The 27,989-nt window shown below is 37.2% G+C and overlaps 1 protein-coding gene across 1 annotated transcript in view; it reads right to left on the reverse strand.

The window, feature by feature from the left end:
• The window catches only part of rxfp2a (relaxin family peptide receptor 2a), a 79,117-nt gene that overhangs the window by 9,997 nt on the left and 41,131 nt on the right, over positions 1–27,989 (reverse strand). The window contains exons 6-12 of the mRNA XM_030153716.1: positions 24,228–24,299; positions 19,067–19,138; positions 15,259–15,330; positions 10,833–10,907; positions 9,540–9,611; positions 1,503–1,574; positions 1,303–1,377 (exon numbers count right to left, since the gene is read on the reverse strand). Coding sequence (XP_030009576.1) covers positions 1,303–1,377; positions 1,503–1,574; positions 9,540–9,611; positions 10,833–10,907; positions 15,259–15,330; positions 19,067–19,138; positions 24,228–24,299 — 510 coding nt within the window. The remainder of the gene's footprint in view (positions 1–1,302; positions 1,378–1,502; positions 1,575–9,539; positions 9,612–10,832; positions 10,908–15,258; positions 15,331–19,066; positions 19,139–24,227; positions 24,300–27,989) is intronic.

Below are 27,989 nucleotides of genomic sequence, written 5' to 3' on the forward strand. Positions count from 1 at the left end.
CATCCACTTATTCTCACAATTTTAAACAAGCTCATGTCTGGTAAATACATTCAGTCTGTACAGTCTGATCTTACTGATGTATAAAAACAAGACAAACATCACAGATGACGCAGATTATTAATGAGATATATTTTTATTTCACATTTCAACAGTGTGCATGCTGCTAGTGATGAATTGCTGTTTACATCAAACCAAACCGGAATGATAAAAAAAAAACAAACATAATGAGAAGTCTCGACAGAATTTCAGTCCAAGACTATCATGTTCCCATCCTCATGAGTAAAATGTCAGCAAATTCAATGATCAGTAAAACATCTGTCAACTTTCTTTCTTTTTCACGTCTGGTTTTGTGCAAAACATGGACAGAAGGGTCATTATAATTATCGATGGAATCTGAAGTCTTCGACCGTGAATCATTATTTTGTATTATACGGTCTATGACGTGTATAAAGACATACCAATTGCATGGTGACCCAAAATGAGTATTTTGGACCACTGTTCAAACACACTGTGTTAAAGTTGAAACTGTCTGAAGAGATTTAAAAAACCCTGCTCATATTAACAGGAATTTATATGCTTAAGTGATTGAAATTTGGCGAGTGTGAGAAATGCCACACATGTTCTAAATGTTTGTGGTGTTCTTGATCCTGCATAATAACACAAATGTGTGATTCCAAGAAAAAATAGAGGATGTTCTTAACTCAACACATGGTAAATAAAGACTTATATTAACCCTGGACTCCTGGCACTCTTCAACCAGGATACAAAATCAGAAAACACTATTATTTTAAATATTTTGAATGATAATAAATACATATTATATTAAGTGTAGCTGATGAACATGGTATTGAAATATCCCTAATTAAAAATTATCTGGAATACAATGGAATTCATTAGTTTCTGAAGTGTCATTTTGAAGCCAGTATTTGCATTGGTTGGCATGTTGGAACCAAAGTGGTCATATTTGGACAAAAGGGGCGGTGCTCCAGCAGCCAAACAGGTGTCTGTGAGGGATCAAAGGTGAATGAATGCTAAACACTACGTCACTGATTTGTAAACACGGTAAACTTCATATGTCTTAATGGTGAAAACTCAATTATAATTGTGCTGTCTTTCTGAAAAAATGGGATATATTAAATGAACATAAACTTCTAAAGTTCAACTAATGCCTGACACAGCAGACATTATTACCTTCTATCTGATCTGAGATCTGATTAACAGAGATAAACAACAGATAGAGGGTCAAAACGAAGCAGATAAGAAGCACCGTTCTGTTTTAGACCAAAGCCACCATTTACTCACAGTTTAAGGAGAGACTTGGAGAGGCTCTTGAAGGTCTTCTGTGGCAGCTCTTTAATTCTGTTGCTGGACAGGTTTCTATATGAGTGAAATAGACAAGGAAAAAAGAAATGGAAACAATAAACCAATGTGACAAAGACTGACAGAAACTGGAAAATCACCTGCAATGACTGTCTATATTAGTGATGAGAACATGTTCTTACAGGTCAGCCAGTTTCCACAGGGACTTGAACGTGTCTTCAGGGACTCTTCTGATCCTGTTGTCCATCAGTAATCTGGACAGGGCAGAGCTGCTGTCAGAAACACTGCAGTGTGGTACAAAGTCCTGCTGCAATCCCTTGTGATGAATCCCTGTTGGGACTAGAGCCAACCTGGTTTGCGGCAATATCTGAAACATACGGCTCACTAGTCCCACAATGCTCTTAACGCTAATCCTAAAACTCCACCTGATTAAAATATAACACAGAGTTTCTAGTGTATGTGAAACTTTTTGGCAGGACATTCTTTTAAGGCACTCCCTGTCTTACCTATTGATTTTATACTGATTAAAAATTAATAAAAGTTTGCTTCGTGAAATTTGACTTCAAAAATTTGGCTGGTGTTCATTCTACAGCCGAAACTTTCTTCCATAACTCATTTTATTCGTTATTAACAAAGACAGACTGTCAGAGAATATTTCTGATACTGTTAGTTCTGATTTATAGCTGCAGAAGCCAATATCAGAGGGAAACATAGCAGAATTTGTAGCTCTTTTCCCATTTTCTAACAAAAAAAGAGTAACAATAGATGTATATAAAAATACTAATGATGTAGTTTCATGCTATTATGAAAAAGGGAAAGCGCTTTCCAGGCTTCTTGAATCTGATCAGTGATTGGTTTTTACAGTTGTCAGTCATGTATGTAAAAGACCGGGGACTAACTAAAAATTTGCATCAGATGGTAGATTTTCTACAGGTTGAAAAGATAAATAGGGAGTCGATGTAGCAGTCTCATATCACCAACCACTTGAATTACTGTATGATAGATAATTATGGATTTTTCACCTGGTGATGCTAAAAACAATCAAATATTGCAGCTTAACCCACAGTCAGCCACTGGTGACTAAAATTATTTACTGATCTAAACTGTTTAATACCTGTTTATCCACTAATCCTATCAATACATGTAAATAATTGGTGTAAAATGCAGTTTGTCATCTTTTCATGGTCATCAGATATGACCCATTTGGACGTTCAGAGCCTCCATAGTAAACATGAAAATACTGTCATCTTCTACAACATGGATTCTCCAGTAAAACCCATGGAGCTGGATCAATGACAGTGGATGGAGTCACAGTTTATTTCCAGTTAATGATATATTTTGTACAAAAAGTAACTTTTTCTTCATTATACTCTGTTTCTGATATTATCACAATCAACTTTTATCTTAACTTTTATGAACATCTACATGATCAGTAAATTAAATATGGGAAAATACCTGATTTATGCTGAAAAAAACAAACAAAAACAAAATACATAGGGTAATATAATAAATTGTTTTAAATCACTAAAGAAAGGTTAAATAGAGACAAAAATTCATTTGGGAATTGCCACAAATGTAGCACTGGGTCTTTATGGGTTAAATATCATCTCAAGTTATAAAATTGATGTGTAGAAGTGAAAAACCTGAGTGCATTAATTAAATAAATAAAACACACATTATATCAGAAGTCATCAATGGCATATGCATAAAATATTGAATTACAATAGGTGTGAGTGTAGATGTGGTACCAACAGTTTTACTGGCATGTATGCTTTGCACAGGTTAGCTCACTGAGAACGCATGCTTTATGTCACAGGTGTCAAATATGCGGTCCGTGGACCAAAACCAATGGTCCAATCCAGCCCATGGGACGAATTTGTGAAATGTAAAATCAAACTATATAATTAATATATATGATGATTTTAGGTCAGGGGTCACATACAGACCATTGTGATCTAAAGTAGATTGAGCCAGTAGAATACTATTTTACTGTTAACCCATAAATAATGACAAATCCAATTTTTTTTCTCTTTGTTTTACTGTAAAAAAGTAAAATCACATCAAAATATTTTATGTACAAACTATCCTTTCAGCAAAAATGTGAATAACCTGAACAAATATGAACAAGCGGAAATGTTTTAAGAGAAGTAAAAGCAATTTTAACAATATTCTGCCTGTTATTAAATGTTTTGTGTATTTGTAGATCCATTGTGGTCTGTAAGTTGTAAAGCACATGTGGAAATGAGAAGCAGAGACAAAATACTGTAAAAATTACAATTATTTATGGCTAATGACGGTCATAGCACAGCAGGTAACATCTAAAAACCTATACCTTATCTGAACAAAAGAAAAAAAGAAAAGTATAATTGCAGTTATTTATATTAAGACAATTCAGGTTGTTCATGTTATTCATATTTTTAAAGAAGCTCTGTAGACGTAAACATTTTCATTATGTAATATTACTTTTTTCACTGTAATTATTGGATTGGTTGGGCCCACTTCTGATCATATTGGGCCGTATGTGGTCCCCTGAACTAAAATGAGTTTGACAACCCTGCTTTATATAGTCTGGTTACTCACACACATGCATATTCACATTCATAAACTACCAGTTACTGTTTAGGTGACAGGTTTTGTCATCTTCCACAACAGTGCACAGTGACATGAACAAGAAGAAACCTCTCTATTCAACACCTGGCTCCATCAAACCACTGTCCTTTAAGTTGTAAAACATGGTGACAGACCATTTAGCCAGCCTGGGCTGACACACATTCACATGTCATCTTGACATCTTGACACACAGTGGGTAAAACTACACTGACAGACTGACGGATTTACACCTGTTCTGTGAGGAGATGACATAAATGATTAATGCCCTCCAGGCTTTCCTTCGGCTTTTGTCATACTGCAGAGAATTATCGACAGTTGAAAAATAAAAGAATCCAAAGAGACAGACATAGTTCATGGAAATTCTGTTGAGTTTTTATATCTATTCCATCAGAGAGAAACAAAAAATGCCAAATGGAAATAAAACATTTTCATTTTCTCTAACCTTTGGACATATCTAAAGTTACTTTAAAAAAAAAACAAAAAACTCCAAGCTACAGCATTAGCCTTTCTGAGGATATTAGAATCAACTGCAATGAGAGTGATTTCATGAAAACTAAGCAAAGACAGACCTTATAAAGGAGTGATATTTTGCTTTCTTAAATGGAGTTATGCATTTTAAAACATTTCCTTGTGGTCTACATAAACTGGAAATGCTATACTTGGGTCTGAATTCTTCATTAATTCAACTCCACAGGTCCATCTTCAACCCTATTTCTGAGTGATGACACCAGAAAGGTCGTTTTGAGCGCTGGCCCTTTAAATGCATATGAGCCACTTCACGCCCCACCCCCTTCTAGGCCAGGGGTCGGCAACCTTTAACACTCAAAGAGCCATTTTGACCCGGTTTCCACGGAAAAGACAACACTGGGAGCCGCAAACACATTTTGACATCTGAAATGAAGATGTTAGCCTATATATACCGTAAATTCCGGACAATAAGCCGCTACTTTTTTCCCACACTTTAAACACTGCAGTTTATACTCCGACGCGGCTTATCCAACGATTTGACCGGTACCATGGCTTGGTGCCGCCGCGGTGGCGCACCTCGGTGGTGCCACGGCGCGCGGCGCACCTCTGGGCCAACGCTAGGTGCCGTTGCACCGCCGTACCATGGCTCGGTGCCAGGTGCCGTGGCACCGCGGTGGTACCTCGGCTCGAGGTGCCGGTGGTGCCGCGGCACCGGTGGCACCCAGTTGTGGCACCGCGGTGCCATGGCACCTGACACTGAGCTGTAGTACTGCAGTGCCACGGCACCTAGCGTTGGCCCCAAGGTGCCGCGGCACCTTGGTCGTGCCATGGCACCTGGCATCATTAAATGTTCTATTTTCTTCAGATATTTTTCTTTTCTTAGATTTCTCCATACTTGGCCTACCTGGGGTTGAAAGTCTCGATAAATGTACGGCGTTTTGGCGGGCTGTCGGAGAGTGTGACGCATATTTTGAGCGACGAAAAATAATACAATATATATATATGTAATTTTATTTTAATATTTCGAGATCACAATAATCTTACAATTTACAACTACAATTAAACAAACACAAATAAAATACTTTGTTCAGATATTGTGCAGTTTTGGTGTCACAGGGCATTCCGTGCATGCCGGCTGCCGGCTGCCACGTCAAGTGCTGTCAAACGTCTCTGAAGAAGGCGAATGCTGATCACCGAAATTGCACAAGGTCTGAAGAAATAAGTTAAAAACTTTGACTTAATAAGAAGACATGATGCACGTTTTTGAGACAAATAACATACACTTCAATTGGACACTTATAATTTATTTTCCCAAGCCATGCAGAGCCGCAACATAAGGATGAAAGAGCTGCATGCGGCTCCGGAGCCGCGGGTTGCCGACCCCTGTTCTAGGCTGTGCTGCTCTGTCCCGTTCAACCAACAACTGAACATTTTAGGTAAGTGACTTAAAGTTTGGACATATTTTCAGTTTTTACTACAACCGCTGCTGCTGACAAATAATTATGGCGTACTTGGAGAAATGTTCATCGGCAGTCTTGACCTTATATGTGCAAATGCCATGACGTAACTAGTTATAGACGTAACAAAGTAAGCAGGAATTAAAACAGGTGGTAGAAATCCACTCAGTTTTTGCCAATATGAATATAAAGATAGCTTTGCAGCACCTGGAGGGTTCAAATTCAAACTTTTTGGACTATTAGGGTCCACATACACAAATAAATGTACCAAAGACTAATAAAAGTGGGTTTAGCAAAATATGACCCCTTTAAATTAAAATTAACACAGTCCTGGAGTCAAAACTCTGTTGAGAAGTACAAACCCTTCTTTCCTCATATCACACAGGTAGTGTTCATTAGTCACATTTGAATGAAAACTTACTGAAGCTTGATACTTGTCTTGTGTCAGTAGTACAGTACATGCTGAACATATTCAGTCCTCTGTAATCTAGTCTGATTACTTTCATCTGTCAGATCACTGTATTTTACTTCTAACTTTTGATCCTGACTGTTACTTTGACGCTTATTGTGATCGGGTCATGTGACCATACATTTGTTTTTGTGTTAAAATCTGGTTCCTTTTGTGACTTGAAGAAACTGAGGGAGTTATTAAAAGAAAATCTGGTGACGCTCATTACTTTTGGGAAAGAATATGTCCAGATTTGACTTGTGCTGCCAATAATGTTACTAGTAAACCTACAGTACAAAAATTATACCAGTATCTGTGGGCGTCATGCTGACTTATTCACCTCCAAATTAAAACACACACTCCAACACAAATTTCACGTAAGTACACAACTATAACTTCGAGACTGTGCCTTGAACTTCATTATTTTGCTGCATATTCCTTTTAGTCCATATCAATACGTCCATTTCATTATGGAAATTTCCCTAAATATACTGTATATTATATAATTTTCATTAGACAAAATAACAATAGCATGTGTGCACTGGGATATGATTCCATTATTTTTTAATCTCTTCATTTTCCCTTTTAACACAGTTACAAACAGGAGAAAAATATTGAAATGTGTCTAAAAAAATATCTATTAGTGCGGACAGAGGATAATAATTAAATATCCCAGTTTGAAGGCTGCAGTAATCAGCCATATTCAGAGGAGATGCTGCAGTTTGCTCTTTCTTTGGCTCATCTGATATTTGTTTATTTTGGACTGAAGAACATATTCCTTCAGCTTGACTGTGAGGTTATTAAAATCTCAGAATCTGTATCTCAATTCATTAAATTATTGAAAGCAGACAAGTGTGACAAACCAGTGTGTGTGTAAACATAGAGAACTTGTGAGGTTTTCTGGCCAAACTAATAAATCAACTCCTCCAGTCTCTTCTAAAATCACAGTCCCAGTTTTATGGTCGCCTCTTCAATGTTTTCCACTCAGTTACTGAACACTCCACACTCTACAAACCAAATTGGACAAGTCAATGAGAAGATATTAACATCTGTCAACTAAATGTGACTCATAATAGGAACTTCAAAAACAGATTGTACTTTAGGCCCAGTGAATGTTTTCAGGGTTTGGTGATCAAGCAAAAGCTTCACAGGGGCTGATTTCACAAAGATACTAGTAAGTACACTGTCAGACCGGATAGTTGAGTTTACTTTAAAAATCTCAGGTAACTTGTTGCCTTAAAAATTTTAAGTAATGAAAACTTGAGTGTATTAAGCTTAAATGCTTGATTTGAATGGAATTGCCATTTTAAGTACAATACACTGAATGCCAAGTTAATTTAACTTAAAATTTGTTGCAATGTCAATTGCTTTGTATAATGATTAGACTTAATATCATCAGATCGTTAGACTCAATTCCAAGTTGATTTAAATTAAAAATCTTTTGCAATATAAAGTAAGTAGAATGGATGGAAGTTAGCTCAATGTCATTTGTCAATACAGGAAGTGCATTTAATATGGCAAGGCAGTAAAATTCCCTAATATAAAAACAAGTTCAGATGAACAGTAAACCTATTGTTCTTCCTATGACTCTCACTCATGGTGCAGCTCCACAAAAAAAAAAAAACAAAAAACAAAAACAAAAACAAACACAAAAAGGCCAATAAACACAGCCATACACACATTAAGTCAAAATGAACACTAACACCACAACCCCGCTGAACCCCTGCACAGAAAAAGAACACATTTTCAACAACATGCCCAATACCCACAATGCAATTCGGACATAAAAAGGTGTGGTCATGACTAAAACTTAGTGATTTAAATCCATTCAACTTAAACTTTTTCGTACTTTCAACTATGCCTACAAATTAGTAGAATATACTTAACATTTTATAGTAATGTCATAAAACCTAAATCATTTAAGTACATTGTAATTAAAGCATTTTAGTAAATACAGCTTCTGGGCTTACAGTGTATTGGGTACTTCAGCTTCCTCCCACCATCTTAAAACATGCACTTTACTGGTCAGTCTAAGGCCCAATCCCAAATCACCCCTTGCCCCTCCCCCTTGGCCCTTGCACTTGGCACTACCCCTTAAAACGGAGTTGCATGGGGTAGGGGTTCAAACATTCCCTATGAAATGGGTCAACCCTTTAAGACCTGTTATGTCATCAGCAGTCATCGATGCCGCTATTTTCTTTTTTTTTTTTTGCTGCTATTATGCCGCTATTAACAGATACGACAACTTTGTTTGTGAAAGAATTCATCATGGTGTCACCAGCTGTAACCGTCTCTGTTGCGTGGCCTTTGGACATCTTTTTACGGCTATCAACCGCAAATCACAGAAATGCGATCTATAACACATTGAAACGGCATTAAACGTTCAATCAAATAATTAAGTTGTTTACAAAGAAAATACGTACATTTTAGTGTTTCTTTCATCACACTGTTGCAGTTGTTTTTGCTGTGTTTACCTCCGTCTTACCGATGATTCAAACAGAATTATGGGAGATTTCTCGTACCCCTCCATTTGTTGTGTGGTCCTGAAAAATCTCCATTTTAAGGACCAAACAGCCACCCCCCCCAGCCCTTCCCCTCCAACTCATCGAGAATCGGGACACCCCTACCCATTCTTGTGAAAGCAAAAAATGGAGGGGTAGGGTAAGGGGGAGGGGCCAAGGGGTGAATTGGGATTGGGCCTAAATCCCCATAAGCGTGGGTGTGAGAGTGAATGGTTGTTCGTCTGTATATGTCAGTCCTATTATGAATGCAGACACATCTGCCTTTGCCTGAGGGTAGCTGGGATAGGCTCCAACTCCCCTGTGGCCCTCAGTAAATGGATGGATGGATCTTGAGTAGGACTATTTGTTTGTGCTTTGAATTCTGGGTAAGTGTCAGCAGGTGTCAGTGTCAGCAAAAACACACATGTATCGGTGTTGTGGTAAAATTTATATCATCTGAAAATCCCATTTCACAAAACCTGAGCCAACACTCATGACAGGCTGAAGTCGTCTGCTGTATTCATGATCCCCCTTTTAAAGTCTGAGTGGTCTGTCTGAATGTTTGCACTGATTTTTGCATTTTGTGTATATTTTGTAGAATATAGGCAATACAAACTGATTTTTTTAAACAATGGGGATAATATGTATTTAGAGAAATATCAATGTTACCATGGATGGGGTATGATTCTAAAGCATTTTGGTTTTTATTCTGTGTTTTTTTTATGGAATACTCACAGTACTTCGAGCTTACTGCACGTTTCCAAGATGGAGTAGTTGAGAGTTTTGATCTGGTTTCCTTCAAGGTCCCTGAATAACAGAAAAAGGTGAAGGGGGGATGAGAATGAGAATGCAGCGAACAACACATATAAGGTTTTCGCTTAAGCATAAAGTAGATGATCAAAGTTAAGATGGATGAGTTCAATCATTAGGTGTATACACGTCACAGAAGCTGTTCTGTTTGAATGGAATTTTATGGGAGAAGACATTCAATACCTTGAAAAAAAGTTGGTTTCATAACAATCAGATGACCTCTGTCATGATCTTTAATGATGACCTAATGTAAATCGATGACTTGATAAGATCCAAAAAGAAAAAGAATGATTGTTTTGTGAGACAAATAACACCTCGAGGTGTTTTAACAGACGAAGCCCATTTCCAGCAGCTCCACAGTCTGTCATGTAGCCGACCACACGTGCATTTTTATGTTTCTTTTCAACTTCATATCATCAAAACTAAAGTTATTACAGCTACAATTAAAAATCTGCTCCACTGTATGACAACATATTGTCATAAACATTAGGAGAGCAGGGTGTGACAATGGAGAACTACTACCATTGGTTCTATCTATTAAATCTACTAAATTCCATGTGCAAAAATCAAATTGGATCAAACATTTGTGTATTTCAATCATCAATCAATCAGTCAATCAATCAAGTTTTATTCATATAGCGCCAAATCATAACAAAAGTATCTCATTACACTTTACATATAGAACTGGTCGAAACCAGACTCTCAAGCCAATTTACAGAAACCAACAGAATTCTCCAGGAGCGAACACTTGGAACAAATGGAAATGAAATGAGTATGCATTTAAATATACAGAATGAAACTGAGTGTTTACCATCAGGGTGAAAACAACAATAAAAGCCACAGACAGCATGAGTTATAGTTATTGTCAAACTCAACCCACTTGTGCCCCTTTGTCTGCACTCACAAAAACCAACAAAAATAGCTGAAATTCAGGCTGGTTGATCACCTGTCACCTTCTGTATAGTCGGACGAACTGTTCATCTCACCCTAGTGCACCCCCCTGTGCAATATCCTTTCACTTCAATCAACCAGCTTTAGTCATTTACACACCCACACACTTTTCCATCTGAAAAACACACACAGTCACTGCATGCCTGCGCGCGCACACACACACACACACACACACACGCACACACACACACACACACACACACACACACACACACACACACACACACACACACACAGTCGTTCAGTACAGTGTCAGAGCAGACTCACAGCCAGTCCAAGGCCGGCATGTGTCGACAGAAGCTGGGGTGAGGAAGCTGCTGCAGCGAGGTGTACACCATGGATCTGGGCAGAGAGGAAACAATGTATGACTGCAAAAGTAGAGGCGCAGAGGTGATGTATCTACCTGAAAGCAACCAGCATGAGCGAAAGGACAAACAGCTGAGGAGAGAAACATGTTAAAACTGCCTATGTGCTGTGTATAGTATTGACTGCAACAGGGACAACAGGAAATTAAAGTATTTATCACAAACACCCTGCAAAGTTGAATCATATGTAAACTTTAAGTAGTTTGTCTGTAAAAACCTCATATCCTCAGGCAGCGTAATGGGAAAATGAGAAAAAGGAATCAGATTTATTAGGGTGTTACAGATTGATATACACTGTACAGCTATTTGAATAATTGTAGTAACACTCCAGTTATAGGCGGTGGTAAATTACCACTGCTGCACAAGTCTCTACTTCTTTATACCTAAAATTCCACTAAAAGTACATCAGAAATAGCATACAAGCGTCACTAAGTTAACTAAAGATACTAGTTCACAAAAAGATCCAGGTTATGGTGAAAGTAATCCTAACATGTGCAACAACAAACAGTCCTATAGCTAATAATCCTTTATAGTGACATGTGACAGTTCACACAGTTCAGACAGTGACATTTACAAAACTTTAGGGATGTTAACAAGGAAAAATATAACCCATCGGCCAAATATAGTGCAAGATTCTGTTGAAAGTTACTGCTCTATAACTGAGATTAGATTGTCTTCGTGTAAAACTGATACATATTTATATGTGAAAGTACTCAGATATTATAACTGCACAAGGCACAAGGCCATTTGACCTCGAAAAAGTAGGTCGAGGTGACCAGTTTTCAATAGGCTTCTGCTTCATGCCAAGATGCATCCACAGTATAAATTTGGTGCAGATATCTCAGTACATTCTTCAGATAATGTGATTATGTTGTTGAATGGACAGACGGACAGATGGACAGATGACAAAACAAGGGGTAAAAACTGGACAATATTCAGTGAAAGAACCAGCTAAGTAGTAGCTTTTATTTCCACACCATTGTAGATGCAGTATATAGCATTAGTTCAATGCATCTGTAAAGTAAAGGCCTGTTTTTAATGAATGGTAGCTCTAGTCTGAGTCATATGGATAAAATACTCTGTGGGTTTCCTGATGAGTGACTGATGACACATTTTATTATGTTATGTCATGCTACGCTACCTTATGTTATGTATATTATATGCTGTGTTAAGTTACACTGTGTTATGTTACATTACATTACACAATGTTACGGTATGTTGATCATATACTACAGGTGAAAACTATTTTACCAACAATACAATGTTCTCTGGGCATTTTATCACAGATCTGGAACGCCAGTGTTGGTAGTGTAAAAGCACCTCTTTTAATACACAAAAAGAACAAAGCAAACCAAATAAATAGTCATGTTTTTTAGTCTCTTATAACTACAACACCTCATTAGGCCAATATGCCTTTTGGCTGTGAAATGCAATTTTTTTTTTAATAGCATTCCTAAATACTCAACCACATTTTAATGACCCTTCAAAGATGATCACATCTACACAATTAACCCTCAAAGACACAAAAGCATTAATAACTTTTGAACCTCTAATCCTATCAGTACAGTGACATAATTCAGGTAAAATGCACTTTCTCAGCTTCTGAACAGCTTCATAGTCTCTGTAGTAAACATAGAAACGAAACAACACCGTCTTACTGAGCTTTTCTGAGCATCTACATGGTCAGACAATGAAATATAAGAAAGTACATGATTTTTATTGTAAAAGTGCAAAGAATAAAATAATATATGGTTATAAACAATGGTCTAGTCCAGGGTATACACAGGTATATAGTGTATACCCACTTATTTCTCAGTCAGCATTGCATATACCCACTTTTAAATCCCCCCGAATGCACACCATTCAGTACAGCGGCGGCTGCTCGTCTTTCAGACGGGGGAAGCTCATTGTCAGCTTACATAAAAAAAATTGTCAAGCTATTTAAACATACATTCGGCCCTCTGTTCCTTTTTAAGAAAATGGTCAGTAACCTTATCGTACCAAGTAGGCGTCTTTTCCAGGGACTGGACCAGTGTCTTCTCAATGGCCAGCAGAGCCAGGCTGCTTAGATTGCCTTGGCCCAGTGTGTTGTGGGTATAAGACTTCAGCCTTTATGAACAAGAGATGCTCCTTTCACTCCGACCTAGCTGACGGGATTCAGCCTTTTGACTGATCCTCCAATCAGCACATGGGATTCTGGCATCCAGCCCGGCCGAGCTCCACCCACAGCTCCAGTCACCCCCAGAGACGCCTGGCGTCCAGGGGCGGGACAACATCATGGCATTTATCCAATTACCGTCCAGTTTTGAGGCAATGAAAAAAACTGTTCCACTCAGTCCCATTGAAGCCCATAGACACCCGGTGTCTACGGACAAATGCACTGAGCAGAGATAGAATGAGAAAACAGCGCAACGGGAATGTATGAGAAGTGAACAACATCGCGTCCGTTGATTTGTGATAAAGGTGATTCTGAACGAACTCATCTGTGAGATGAACGTGTTCTAACACATTTGTAGTCAATAAAATGTCAACACAACAATACATATTTAACCATTTAATTTTCGTAATTTTAGGGGAAGCCGGGCTTCCCTTGCAGTCTATGAGAAATCGCCACTGATTCAGTAGTATCTGAGCCAAATTGCCCATTTTTTCCCCTTGAATGGTGAAGCCATGACCCGCCCTACTCTGCCTCTAACTGGCTAGTACTCACTGTCTTTAGTGATTAGATTCAGCATGAGGACGGATTAGCCAATCAGAGGCAGAGAAGGGTGGGCCATGCCGAGAGAAATATTGCTAACAAGCACTGGCCACCTCTGGAACCTAACTGGACAACGCAGGTGTCAGTGCCACCCCAGTTGATTGACAGGTCACTGCACATCTCGTTGAAAGATAGTTCAACTATGTGAGTAGGCTAATGTTATGAAAGACTAACGTTCTCCTATGTTTGCCTCATGCTGAATACATTTACATTCATGCAGCTGCTTGTGTGACCAGTAAAACCTACAAACTGCTCCTGATTAAGTCCTGATCATTTTATAATAGTGAGCAAATACTAATGATGGATTTTTGGGTAAACTAAACAGAGTAGGCTTTCATGTCACTGTTTGTAAAACAGGGTGTTTTTTCTGGATGACTTTAAAAAATAAAAAGGCAAAAATTTTGAGTATACCCACTTCTCCAGGGACCACTACACCACTGATTATAAATCACTTGATGATGGTTAAATACAGAGAAAATGTCATTTGGAAGTCACAACAAAAAATAGTTCTTTGTCTTTATGAGTTAAGCAACAATGAAAAAAAAAGAATAATTGTCAGTTTTCCCAGAAACTCCCTTTATGTGTTCTGTAAGAAGAGAACAAAACATTCTCTTGTTAGGAAGACTGTCAGCCCAACAACTGTTTGGCGTGCTGCTTTGAAAACTATTCCAGAGGCTGTGTGTTTTGACCTTTCAAATGGAAAAGGTTAGTGTTAAACTTCTGACAGATATGATATGAGGAGTGATGAGACCCTCCTCTGACTCCACGAATGAGTGAAGAAACAGACAGATGACACACATAATAGAGACGTGTCGCTTCACGCTCAGCGCTTCCTCCAAAAGTATTGAATATAAATTAATGTGCTCTATCTATTCCAGCCTCAAAACACATTTTGGAGGAGGCAGGATAGAATAAAAGTACATTTAAGAGGCTTTTATTTTCAAAGAACAAAAATAAATAAACATGTATAAAACACATCTATGTCAAGGCACAAAAAGTAAACAGACTAGTGAAAAAAATGATCCTTTCACTGTTGTGTAAAGGGTGAAGTGGAAGCTGGATAAGGAAAAGGAAAGTGGCATAGAGATTAGTTTGACATGAGTGGAGAACTGTGGAAGGAAGAAAGGCTGAAGGGCTCAGGACATATTTCAGTATCCGATGTAAATTATTCTGTCAGAACTTTACAAATGACTGGTCTAATAATCACAATTATAGAATTCTTACCAGGACAGTGTATAATCTGAAATTTGTAAAACCCCACTAACTGCAGCAATATGTCATTATTATGATGAAAGACACAATTAACCATAAAAGGAGGTCTGAAATCTAACCACACTTATTAGTCACAGAGTAGAAACTAAGTGGACAGTTCTCCTTGGAGAGTGCTTGAGGAAATGTGCCCCACACCTTAATAAAACCGAACATGTGCAGAACAGTCATTTACCCAGGTCTATTTTTGGTGAACTAAATATAAAGACACAGTGCTTTTTTAACGGTCTGCTCTAAAAAGGGCCTTCTATTGCACAGACTTCGGTTTTACATTTACGTAATAAAAATATGTTCGACTCACAAGTACATCAGAGAATGGAGGCCAGTGAAGGTGTCCTGGGACAAACCGCTTAATGGGTTATGATCCAATACCCTGAATGATGAAGAGAAAAACACAAACAAAAACAACTGATTCAACCTCATATCACCAGTTTAACCCTTTCATGCATGAATTATGAGAACCTTATGAGAACCAGTGTATGGGATGGTGCATAAGTGTCCACTGTGTTGGCTGATATGGAACTAAAACAACAAAATCTGTGAATATATAAGAGACAGCTGTAGAAAAGCTGTCCACTGTGGTGACCAGTATGTATGAAAGGGCTAAACACTCGATAATTTACTATATAGTATAAATATTGCAGCAGTAAAAGTAGAGGTATTTTTCAAGTTAGTAATGTGTACACGGTGATTTATAGTAATATGTCTGTCACAGAAATGGACTGTTGCTATTCTGTTTCTGCCACAATAATAAATGATCATCACTGATTTATGGGAATTTTAACATATAAGGCTTATTAAAAATGATCTATTTCCAGTTTTTTGAATTAAGACATCATCTTTTAACCCATAAAGTCCCAAACATCCATCGGTGACCAAAAGCATCTACTCATGTAAACTGTTTAATACCTTTTCATCCATTAATCCTATCAATACATGTAAATAATTGGTGTAAAATGCAGTTTGTCATCTTTTCATGGTCATCAGATATGACCCATTTGGACGTTCAGAGGCTCTGTAGTAAATGTGAAAATACCGTCATCTTCTACAACATTGATTCACCAGTAAAACCCATGGAGTTGGATCAATGACAGTGGATGGGCACACTTGTATATGAGTGCTTTTATGACACTGGGTTCATTTTGGTACCTGGCACTTTGCCAGCTTTTTAGACCCAATAATAAAAGAGGAATTTAGACATATTTCCCCCCAAAATGTACCTAATGATGACTTCAGATAAATGCAAAACAATTATACTGTCGCTCTGAGCCATCCCAAAATTAATGAATTTTTAATAAAATATTGGGGCCAAAAATAGGACCAAAATTGGGACAGGAACAGCTACCTAGGTGTCAGTGCATTTGATCAGGAAAACATGGCTGTAAATGGTCTTATATACCGCTATAAATAAAGACACTGTGTTAAATGTGATGATCCTAGTGGTTTTTCTAATCCAGACATGAGGGTTTTTCCTGAATTGTCAGTCTCATTCCAGGTTTTGTGTGTAACCCATCGTGTCCACTGGTATTACACATGGAACCTGCCCATTTAAACACAAATAAATCGTGAGTGATTTTGCAACGGCGGTCATTTTTGTGAAACACTCTACCTTGCATAGTTAGTTTGATTCCAAAAATGTACCTGTGAGAGAATAAAAAGATATTCCAAAAAATAATATGTGTCCTTTTTATCATGTTACATGTGGATTTTTGTATAAAAATAATATATACTCAGTGCCAATGAAAACGCAATGCTTGAATGTGTTTTATTGTTCCTGAGCTGCATCAATAGGTTTAAGTTTCACCTGTATAAAATAATCCCAGACAATTTCTTAACAACCTGAGACGGGTTGAGCTATTGTCACGCTTGAATGAACTTGTCTGCATTCATAAGACTTGTTTTTCTCATTGCTCAGCAATGAACTGCTCCACTTAAGGAATTGTGGTCAGCTAAGGAGTGGTCATGTTCTGTATATAAAGCCAAGCTGAAAAGCATGAAAATCATTTGCAATAACTCAGCGATGCCTAGACTGACACTTGACCAAAGATGCCATGCAATAGGGCTCCTGGAGGCCAGAATCTCTGCTCGGCAGGTGGCACGCCGTTTTGGATGCAATGTGTCCACCATAGTCAGGATGCAACAGAGGCATGAAGAAACTGGCTCAACTGCAGACAGACCTTGCTCTGGACAAGCATGTGTGACCACGCCACAGCAGGATCACTACATTGAGCTGCAGCACCTCCGGGACCACTTTGTGACTTTTGGTTTTGGGGGTCCTTGAGTTTCTTTCTTTATCCTTATTTTTTGTCAACAAATTTGGTTGTGATTTTTATTTTTACTGTATAGAAATGGCCTATGATTAATTCCAAAGAGCTTATGGAATAAAAATCCTCATCGATTTAAAAAAATATAAGAATCTTCAAGTGTTGCGTTTTCATTGGTACTGAATATAAAATATATTTTATCTGAAAAATAGTTTCTCTTTTATCTCAGTAAATATTTCTTTTAAAATAGAACCAAAGTGCTTCCAAACTTGTGTCATAACATTAGTCTACATCTGGTTTGAATTTTTAGCCCCTCTGCCCAATTTTTAGGGACCAGTATCATAGAAGCACCCACTTACATTCAGTTATTGATATATTTTGTTGAAAAAGTCACTTTTTCTTCAGTTGTCTCTGTTTTGATATAATAACCTTTGAACTTACTTTGAGTTTTCATGAACATCTAAATTAAGCAGAGGAAATTAATTATAGGAAAATACATGATTTATAGTGAAAATCGCAAAATACAGAGGACAATATTATATTAAATGATGATAAATCACTTAAGAAATGTTAAATAGAGAGAAAAAAAATCCTTTGGGAACTGCCAGAAAAGTAGCCCTGGGTCTTTATGGGTTAAAATATACATCTGAATGTGAACTAGTAGTTTGACAATCTACCAACTAGTTGAGGGAGTAAAAACACATTCAAATGAAAACAGCAGTGCAGAAGACAAAAATATAAAGGCACCTAATGGAGCTATCATCACTACAAACAAATGTGGTTTTCAAAAGCTTAGTTTAATTGAAGAATCTGAAATCTGAGAGGATGTTCTGTGTCTGAATGAAAACCCACACAAAATGGTGTATTTTGAACTTTACAACAAAACATTCAATATAAAACCCTGACAGCAGACATGAGACATCTGCAGACTTTTAATATTTACAGAAGAGAGAAAAAAATATTCAAAATGGTTTAATTTCCTTTTCAACTCAGTAATTCATTTCTCTCAAACAGAAATAAAAAACAACCATCTAGTGGAGCCACAGAAACACGTCAGTAAATTGCCCACTCATATTTTCACAATAGGGCCTGGTTAAGTGGTAACGGATAAAAAAAAAATAAAATAAAAAATTGCTGTTCAAATGGGTGTACTGTTTCAAATAAATAGCCTAAAGAAACTTTTGAAACATATGTATTCATAAGTACTTTGATATGGCAAGAATGAGATTTACTTAAATGCTGTTTTTGTGGTAAAATGATAAAAAAAAAAAAAGGCAAAGTAAGCCTAGTAGCAGATTAAAAAAAAACCATCTGTTTCTCAGAACTTACGTAAATGGCTAAAGTACCCTGTTCCTGACAAAACTTCACATAAAATACAATTAAATACGTTAACTAATATGTGTATCTATAACACCAGTTGGTGTTGTAGCAAAAATGTGCCATAATTAAAATTTCATTAGGGGCAAAAGAAAGTAATGAATCAAAACATACAGTCTCAAAAGCACAGACTGATTTGTTTGAAGAAAACAAACAGGTAAGTTTCCAATTATAACTTTATTATATACAACTTATGTAATAAAAGGAACAAGTAACTGTACATAATTAAATTGAGTACCTTGATGTTATTCTTTTATCATACATTGTTAAGAAATATGGTTGTAACTTTTTGGCAACAGAAATTTTTCAAAACCAAAAACAGATCCAAAAACTAGACAAAATTTGCTAAATAAAAGAGCCATAATACGGTATTAGGGGAGAATTTCTTTTTTTTTTTTTTTTTTTTTACCACACATGTATACCTCCCCTTGACCAGGCCCAGTAGTATCATGTGTTTGTGTTACTCACAGCCATTCTAACTGATGGAGGTCCTTGAACACACCAGGACTGAGGGAGGTGATCAAGTTCTCACTGAGAAACCTGAAACAAAGACAGTTTGAGTAAAAGTGAGACAGATGAATAACTATTTTAACTCATACGATGCCAAAGATACTGTAAGTTCAGGTAATCGAACCTACATCCATCTATAAATACACACAGTCATGGATAAAATCTCTCGCATTGATACAAATCACAACTTAAGATCTTTTTTTACTAAATAGTTGAATGTAGCCAATGCACATGTTTAGACTTTAAACATGTGGCCAAGCTTTACAATTTCTACACTTTTTTTCCTTTATGGGAGCCGGATTACACAGCTTTAACCCATAAAGACTCAAACATCCACCATCTACCAAGATAATCTACTGAAATGTTTAATACCTGTTGATCCACTGATCCATGTAAATAATTGGTGTAAAATACAGTTTGTCATCTTTTCATGGTCATCAGATATGACCCATTTGGACGTTCAGAGGCTCTGTAGTGAACGTGGAAACACTTTCATCGACAACATTGATTCACCAGTAAAACCCATGGAGCTGGATCAATGACAGTGGAAGTGAGACACGTGGTTTATGATCAGTTAATGAGAGCTTTGGCTGAAAAAGTCATTTTTTTATCAGTTTTCTCTATTGTTAATGTAATAATCCTCAACTTTACTCTGAGCTTTCATGAACATCTACATCATTAGTAAATTAAAGCTATACCTACCGATGTGGCATTTCTCACAGCACTTAGTAAAAGTTTGAACATGAACAACCCGCCTCCCTCCAAAGCCCCGCCCCCTTCCCTCTGCCTGAGCTCTGAGGCTCCTCCTCCTCTCTCCTCCTCTCATCTGATGCGCGATGGAAACAGAGGAGGAAGCAGAGGTGGAGGTCCGGTCCGTTTTGGCGTGTCCGCGGACCCCTCCCTCAGTAATCAGATGCATCATCCACCTGCCGCGGGCCCACGGCTCCTGTTCCATCAGTAGACCTGGTCTGTGCAGTACTGGGTCAGTGTCTTCACTGCAGTGCCCAGGGGATGGGCGCGCGCACTGTAAACGCGTGGCCTCCGCGAATTTTCTGTGGACATTTGAGGTTTCATAGTCCATATAATTATCATCCTACATCATCTTACATTATGTGACACCATGTACATGTACCTGTATGAGTCCCACCGTCATAAAAGCTGAGCTTTATGCAGACCTGTTCAGTCCAGTACAGCTGACTTCCGGACTTTTATCTCCATCCTTCATTCATCAGACTCCCGTTTCTTCCCCTCAGTTGTCGTTTCTGTTCATAAATCCGTTTAATCCCTTCCACATGTGCATGTCAGTTCTATCCAAACACATCCTAGACATTAGACTGTGGTCAGTGACAGGAGAAGCAGCGCCAGTGAAGCGTCAGATTCAGAGGAACACATATCAGATGTGAGACGGCGATAATGGATCGGATGCTGGACGGCCATAATGGATGATTGACAGGAGGCTCAGTCAGGTTCAGCCAATTATTTCATTCGGACCGACTAAAATGATTGGTCAGACTTTTATCAGAAATATATGAGAATTAAACATTTTTGAGTTTTAATACCTGGTGGATTTCTTTTACATTTTAGTTTGACACACACTTATTAGGAGCATTTTCAGATGACAAAAGAAAAGTGTAAAAATGCCACATCATACGGTATAGCTTTAAATGTTGGAAAATACGTGATTTTTATTGAAGAAAACACAAGATACAGGAGATAATATTACAATAAATGGTGATAAACCACTTACGGAAGGACAAATATAGAGAAAAATTCATTTTGGAACTACCATAAATGTCCCACTGGGTCTTTATGGGTTAAAGCAAGACACTTATTAGAAAAACAACATTCTCATTGTTGTTTCTAAAAAAACAGTATGCTCACATGAAGGAGAAAAAAATGACAAACCAAACAAAGCGAGAGCCAAGGTTATAATAGTTTTGGATTTTTACCTCTGCCAAGGAGGTTATGTTTTTGCCAGGGTTTGTTTGTCTGTTTGTTTGTTTGTTTGTTTGTTTGTTTGTCTGTTTGTTTGTTTGTTTGTCTGTCCATTAGTGTGCAACATAACTCAAAAAGTTATGGACAGATTTGGATGAAATTTTCAGGGTTTGTTGGAAATGGGATAAGGAAGAAATGATTAAATTTTGGTGGTGATCGGGGGTGGGGGGGCCCACGGGGGGGGGGGGCACTGATAAGCCTTGGCGGAGGTCTGCGCTCTCCGAGTGCTTCTAGTTCATTATAGTTTAATTTAGTTTTGACTTTTTTTTCTAATTCAGTTAGTTTAATTAGTTTTTTGAGGAGGTTTGCTACTTTTTATTTTAATTTTTAATTTATTTTTATTTCATTACCTCCGCCAAGGAGGTTATGTTTTTGCCAGGGTTTGTTTGTTTGTTTGTTTGTTTGTTTGTCTGTTTGTTTGTCTGTCCGTTAGTGTGCAACATAACTCAAAAAGTTATGGACAGATTTGGTTGAAATTTTCAGGGTTTGTTGGAAATGGGATAAGGAAGAAATGATTAAATTTTGGTGGTGATCGGGGGTGGGGGGGCCCACGGGGGGGGCCACTGATCAGCCTTGGCGGAGGTCTGCGCTCTCCGAGTGCTTCTAGTTTTAGTTTATTGTTCTAGTTTTTTTCTAAATGCTTAGTTTTAGTTTTTTTCATATCATTCTTTCATATCTCATATCTACAGGACTCTGCTGCTTTCTCCCAACTTTAGTCTCCATGTCTCCAGGTAGAGTGGGGACCAGAAGACGACTTTAAAAAACACAAGTGACGAGAAGTAACGGATCGTGAAGAGCTGCCAGCTAAAATTGCTTGAGTGAAATAAATTGGTTTCATATTAATCCAACACTGATAAAGACGAAAACAAAGGGAATTTTATCCATAATTTTGACATGTTTTAGTTCGTTTTGGAAGCACACAGTAGTTTCAGTTAGTTATCATTTTCTCTTTTAATTTTATTTATTTCAGTTAACAAAAATATTTTTTCAATTCTAGTTTTCGTTATTTCATTAGTTTTTGTTAAAGATAATAACCTCGATGAGATCTTAGTAGAAAAGGGTCTGTCACTTCATAAAACAAATTGATTGAGCACATCAAGATTTCACATTTCACAAATCAATTAAAAGTCAAGTTTTTATTTCCATATTTATTGTTGCTTTTAGTAAAATTTCAAAAGACTCTTCTTATGTAAAAACATTATACACAAACAACCCAACTATGGATGACTATCTGAGTTTATAATGGACCTTTATAAAATGGAAAAACATAACCATTAAACTGAACATTTTCATCTCCAACCAGACAAAATGAACTATTCATGCAGGGCCTTGAAGACCTGGTTTACTCTTTTCCACTGAAAGGTTCTACTGTCAGAAACACTCAATTCAATCATTGTCTTTTTTCCTTCTTTTTTATCTCCTCTTAAACATGCTTGTGTTTTGTTTGTTTTTTTTGCACTTTTGGTTAGTTTGATGGTTTCTGCTCTGGTCTTTAGAGACATTATACTATTTTTTTTTTTGGATGAACATGACTTTTTTCATAAAGAGATTAACCAGACAGACCAGATGATGGCTATGACGTCTATTTTATTTATTTATTTTAATTTTCCATTTAAATGTGCTCATTCAGTTAAATAAAGAAATACCCCCCCCCCCCCCCCCCCCCCCCGCTTTCTTAGTGTATGTATATAGTGTATATATACTTCAATTTCCTGTAGATTTGTACATATGCAAATCTTGTATTTTTCTGCTTTATTAGTGTATTCTGTTTATATTATTTATTATTTTTATCTCTTCACACTTTTTTCCTTTTTTTTTTTCTTTTGTTGCTTTTTTGCTAGTGTTTTTCAAAAGTGTTTTTGTATGCAACTGATCAATAAAGTTTATCCAAGTCTAAGTGTAAATAAATAAATGAATAAAGAAAATTATTTTTTGTGACAAACATCACTGTTTCACATATTCATGACTGAGATGTTTTACTCACACTGAATGATAACTATCATAACATTAAGAGGGTATATTTTTCTTTTTTACTACAATTAATCTCTGCAGAACTCATAACATTCGATATTTGTAGCTTTGATTGTAAGTGTCATTGAAATGTTTAAGCATAAAGAAAATTAATATTTATTTTAAGAGTTAAGATATTTGGTTGAAACATTATTACAATTTACATTGTGGAAAATGTATTTCATCTCATGCATAAGATGCATTGTTTGTTATATTAGACTTGATGCAAAACATTTTTAATTTCGGTTATATCACTAATATTGCGAGGCTTGGTGAGAATATAAGAGGCTGTGAGTCCTGTTTGGACCAGACATGCTAAAAAACCTCAGACTGAGCCACATCTGCAGCAGCTGGGGGAAGCAGCTAGCTGCACAAGGTATTTTGTAGAATTGTTTTTGTAATACTGTGTAATTGACGTTGTTCTAATCAAGACTTGTTTGTTTAGAATGTAAAAAACTGAAAGATTGTTCACCTAAGATCTCTGAGGTAGGATAGCCTTTTGCTATTCACTTTGTAAGTTTTTTATGACTCGGTTAAGTGCCTAAACCTTTTGTATTTTATTTCCTGTAGTTTTCACATCATTTGATAAGCCAAATTAAAGCACCCGTCTTTAAGAAGCTTATGCTGTGCTGTCATTTTGGAGCCACATTGATTATAGAACACAGTAAATGTCACATTATTATTTTTTTTTTTTTTGCATGAATTTTTCAACATGATCTTGTATTGATGAGGGCAGAGTTGGAGTAAGTAAAACCTCCTCCATCCCAGGTTCTCATTAGGGTTCAGGTCTGGACTCAGTCTATACTACCTGAAGCACTCTTTCACAAATCTGATGAACTCCAATATTGCTGCTGTTGTCCAATTTTTATGCTCTCTATTGAACCGATGGTTGTTTCAGAAATAAGAGGCTATTCATTGCACTTGTTGCAGCTGAAACATATCAGTCCTTACAGTAATTATGCAATGGAAGGATCTCAACTATTTGCTGAGTTAAATCCAGGTGTGGACTTTTTTTTGGCCAGGCTGTGTATAACTTGTCTAAGACCCACGAGGAAAATAAACCCATGAAAGGCCACTATGACTGTGTTACTGTTAAAATAAGCAGAGTACTCACAGTTTTCGTAGACTGTACAGGCCATTGAAGGCATGTTTGGAGATCATCTGGAGACTGTTGTTTTGCAGAAACCTGGGAAAAAAAATACATTCAACCATTATTTTGGACAGTATATTCAATCTACCTCCCTTCACACACAAGGACACACAGGTGTTGGTGACTTGGGATGATGCTCAGAGTGATGACATCTGTTGTTATGGCAACATCATCCTCATCATCCGCTTCACAGTCAAGGCTTTCCTTTTTAACACAAAATGACAGCAGGACTGAAAGTGGTGATGAAACTAAAGATAAGATAAGATGAGATGAGAAGAGATAAGATACGTAATTCAAGTGTACAGCAGCACAAGACAGTATACATCAATACAATAAAAAATAAAGAGATACAAAACAAACAAAAAATAGCAATAATAAAGACAGTTTTCTTGTCATTTCATTACAAGCAGTACAACTATTTTTCTCCAACTTTATGGACAACAGTGTGTACTCGAACGCGTCACACCTGCACCTACTTGTAGGACTTTTCATTCACATTGATTTGAAATATTATCATGGTAAAAATGTTCACGTTAGTAATGTTCATATGGTAATAAATGTCTAACCAAAACTTCTTTTGTCTTCAGTGTAAAGGCTGATTTTTCTTCCTGAATGAGAGTTTAAAAAACAACAGATACTAATTTGTGGTTTAAAGTGATTATGGTGATTTATGGTCAGACCATGACAAATATTTCAGAAATCAAGAGGTTAAAATAATAATAATACAAATGCTAAAAATAAAGTAATCATAATCATAATCATAATCACAATCACAATCACAATCATAATCATAATCATAATCATAATCATAATCATAATCATAATCATTATCATAATCCTAGTCATAATAATCATAATAATCATAATCATATTAGGGTTAAAAAAAGCATTTGAGAATGTTTTAAATGACACTGTAAACACAATAAACCTTAAAGACAAAATAAAAAAGTTTATTGCAATGATATTTACTGCAGCATAAAATGACATTCTGACATTTGTTAGATGTAATAATGTTAGTGATCACACACCTGAATTATGTGTCTACATGAAGAATTTCTACACATTCTGCTGCTGAGATTTGAGCCTCTATCACTAATATGAATGTTCATTATGTGACAGCCCACATGTTTTCATTTGATAGTTTTACTGACAACACTTCTTAAATCTGAAATATGAAACTTTAAAAGGGAGAAGAGAGGTTTACTAGATTTAATTTGAGGCAATAGAGACGAAACAGTAAACACTAAGAATAGACAGAGAGAACACATCTATTTTAAGTCACTGCAGAGCTAATTTTACACTTTATGTATTTTATGAGTCCTCCACTGCTGGTCTCTTACTTGTTCCTAGATTTGACCAAAACCACATGGCTCGGTGGTCCCGGCCTCTGAGAGTCTGGTTCAGACCAGGACCACAGCAGCTTGTAGTTTTAATTGTTTACATTGTTCTTGTATTCTGTCCAAGACGAACACTTCCCACAACTGTTTTATTCCCACTGCCATAAATATTTTAAACAAACAATAGCTCATAAATGATCTCCAGCACATGCACTTTACCACTTTGCACAGTTTAGAGTTTTTCTTGAACTCTGTATAAATTATTTATGTTTCAGTATTCTTTTATCTCACTAGGTTTTTAGGAATTGTGTATTTCTGCGTTGGGTTGTTTGTTGTATGAGCGACGATTTTCTGTCACGACAGATAATAAAACTTTTCTGATTCTAATTCTATTAACCCTTCATTAATGTCTGTTCTGGCATCTGAGGTCAAAGATAGAAAGAGGCTCGATTCATGGAATTTTATAAACTTGTCATTGGATGTAACTTTCTGATACGAATATGTTTTACTTTTTTATTGTGTATTATGTATCTTATTGTGTATGTATTATTGTATATTCAACTCTCTTTCTAATCAATAATCGAATACATTTGAAATCATTCAGCAAATACTGAACAGATGATAAAAAGTCTGCTTAATATTCTGCTGTTAGACATTATGGCATTTTCTGTGAATCTGCCCCTTTATTTTTCCCCCTTCCATTCTCAGATTGGTACTCATTCATGAGCACTCTTCTCATGCGTGATGATGATATGAGGATATAATCGACTGATATTTTATATTTACTGTTTTTTTATTTTCATCTCTGTTCTTTTATTTGTTGTTTGTGAGTTCACTTTATTCTGCTCTGTACTATCCTGCTGGTGCAAAATGCAATTATCTTATCTCTTATCTCATTTCCTCATCTCATCTCATCTCATCTTATATCTTGTCTTTTGTCTTATTTTATCTTATCTAATCTTAATAATAATAACAATAATACATTTTATTTATAGGCGCCTTTCTTGGCACTCAAGGACACCGTACAGTAAAACAGGAGAGTATAAAACAAGCAATAAAGCAGAGTAAAAAATAAAAGGCAGGTTAAAAAAATTGGACAATGCAATTGTGTTCACAACGAGAAAGAGGTCCTAAACAGATGCGTTTTGAGTCTGGATTTGAAGAGAGGGAGTGAAGTTGTGTTTCTGAGATCCGGTGGCAAGGAGTTCCAGAGTTGGGGAGCAGAGCGGCTGAATGCTCTGCTCCCCATGGTGGTGAGATGGCCAGAGGGAACAGTGAGGTGGATGGAGGAGGAAGATCTGAGGGTACGAGAGGGAGTGGCAACATGAAGGAGGTCAGACAGATATGGAGGGGCGAGGTTATGGATGGCTTTGAATGTCATTAAAAGGATTTTAAATTCAATCCGGAACTTAACCGGGAGCCAGTGGAGCTGCTGGAGGACAGGAGTGATGTGGTGAGTGGAGGGGGTCCTGGTGATGATGCGAGCAGCAGAGTTCTGAACTAATTGAAGTTTATGGAGGGATTTGTGTGTGAGACCAAAGAGGAGAGAGTTACAGTAATCTAGACGAGAGGTGACAAGGCTGTGAACGAGGATAGCAGTGGTATGTGGGGAGGCGGTTACTGTTACGTAGGTGGAAGTATGCAGACCGAGTGATGTTATTGATGTGAGATTGAAAAGATAGAGTACTGTCGAGGATGACACCAGACTCTTAACCTGTGGGGAAGGGGAGACGGTGGAGTTGTCAATGGTGAGGGAAAAGTTGTTGGTTTTGGATAAAGTTGATTTTGAGCCAATGAGGAGAACCTTGGTTTTGTCACTGTTTAGTTTGAGAAAATTGGAAGTGAACCAGGATTTTATGTCTGCCAAGCAGTCAGTGAGGGAGGATGGTGGGAGGATAGATGTGGGTTCGCAGGTGAGGTAGAGCTGGGTGTCATCTGCGTAACAGTGAAAATTGATATTGTATTTCCGGAATATATTGCCAAGGGGAAGGAGGTAGATGATAAAGAGGAGGGGCCCCAGTACAGATCCCTGGGGCACACCTGAAGTGACGGGGAAATGGTGGGATGTGAAGGATTTGATCTGGATAGACTGAGTGTGGCCAGAGAGGTATGATTTAAACCAGTCTAATGGAGTGTGGGTGATGCCGATGGAAGATAATCTACTGAGAAGGGTGGTGTGACAGATGGTGTCAAAGGCCGGGCTCAGGTCAAGGAGGATGAGGATGGTAAGTAAACCAGAATCTGCTGCCATGAGTAGGTCGTTGATGATTTTTATGAGTGCTGTTTCTGTACTGTGAAGGGGGCGGAAACCAGACTGGAACTGTTCATACAGATTATTGTGAGATAAATGGGAATGAAGTTGAATAGCTTATCTTATCTTATCTTATAT

The sequence above is a fragment of the Sphaeramia orbicularis genome, chromosome 14, assembly GCF_902148855.1.
Source record: "Sphaeramia orbicularis chromosome 14, fSphaOr1.1, whole genome shotgun sequence".
NCBI lineage: Eukaryota > Metazoa > Chordata > Actinopteri > Kurtiformes > Apogonidae > Sphaeramia > Sphaeramia orbicularis.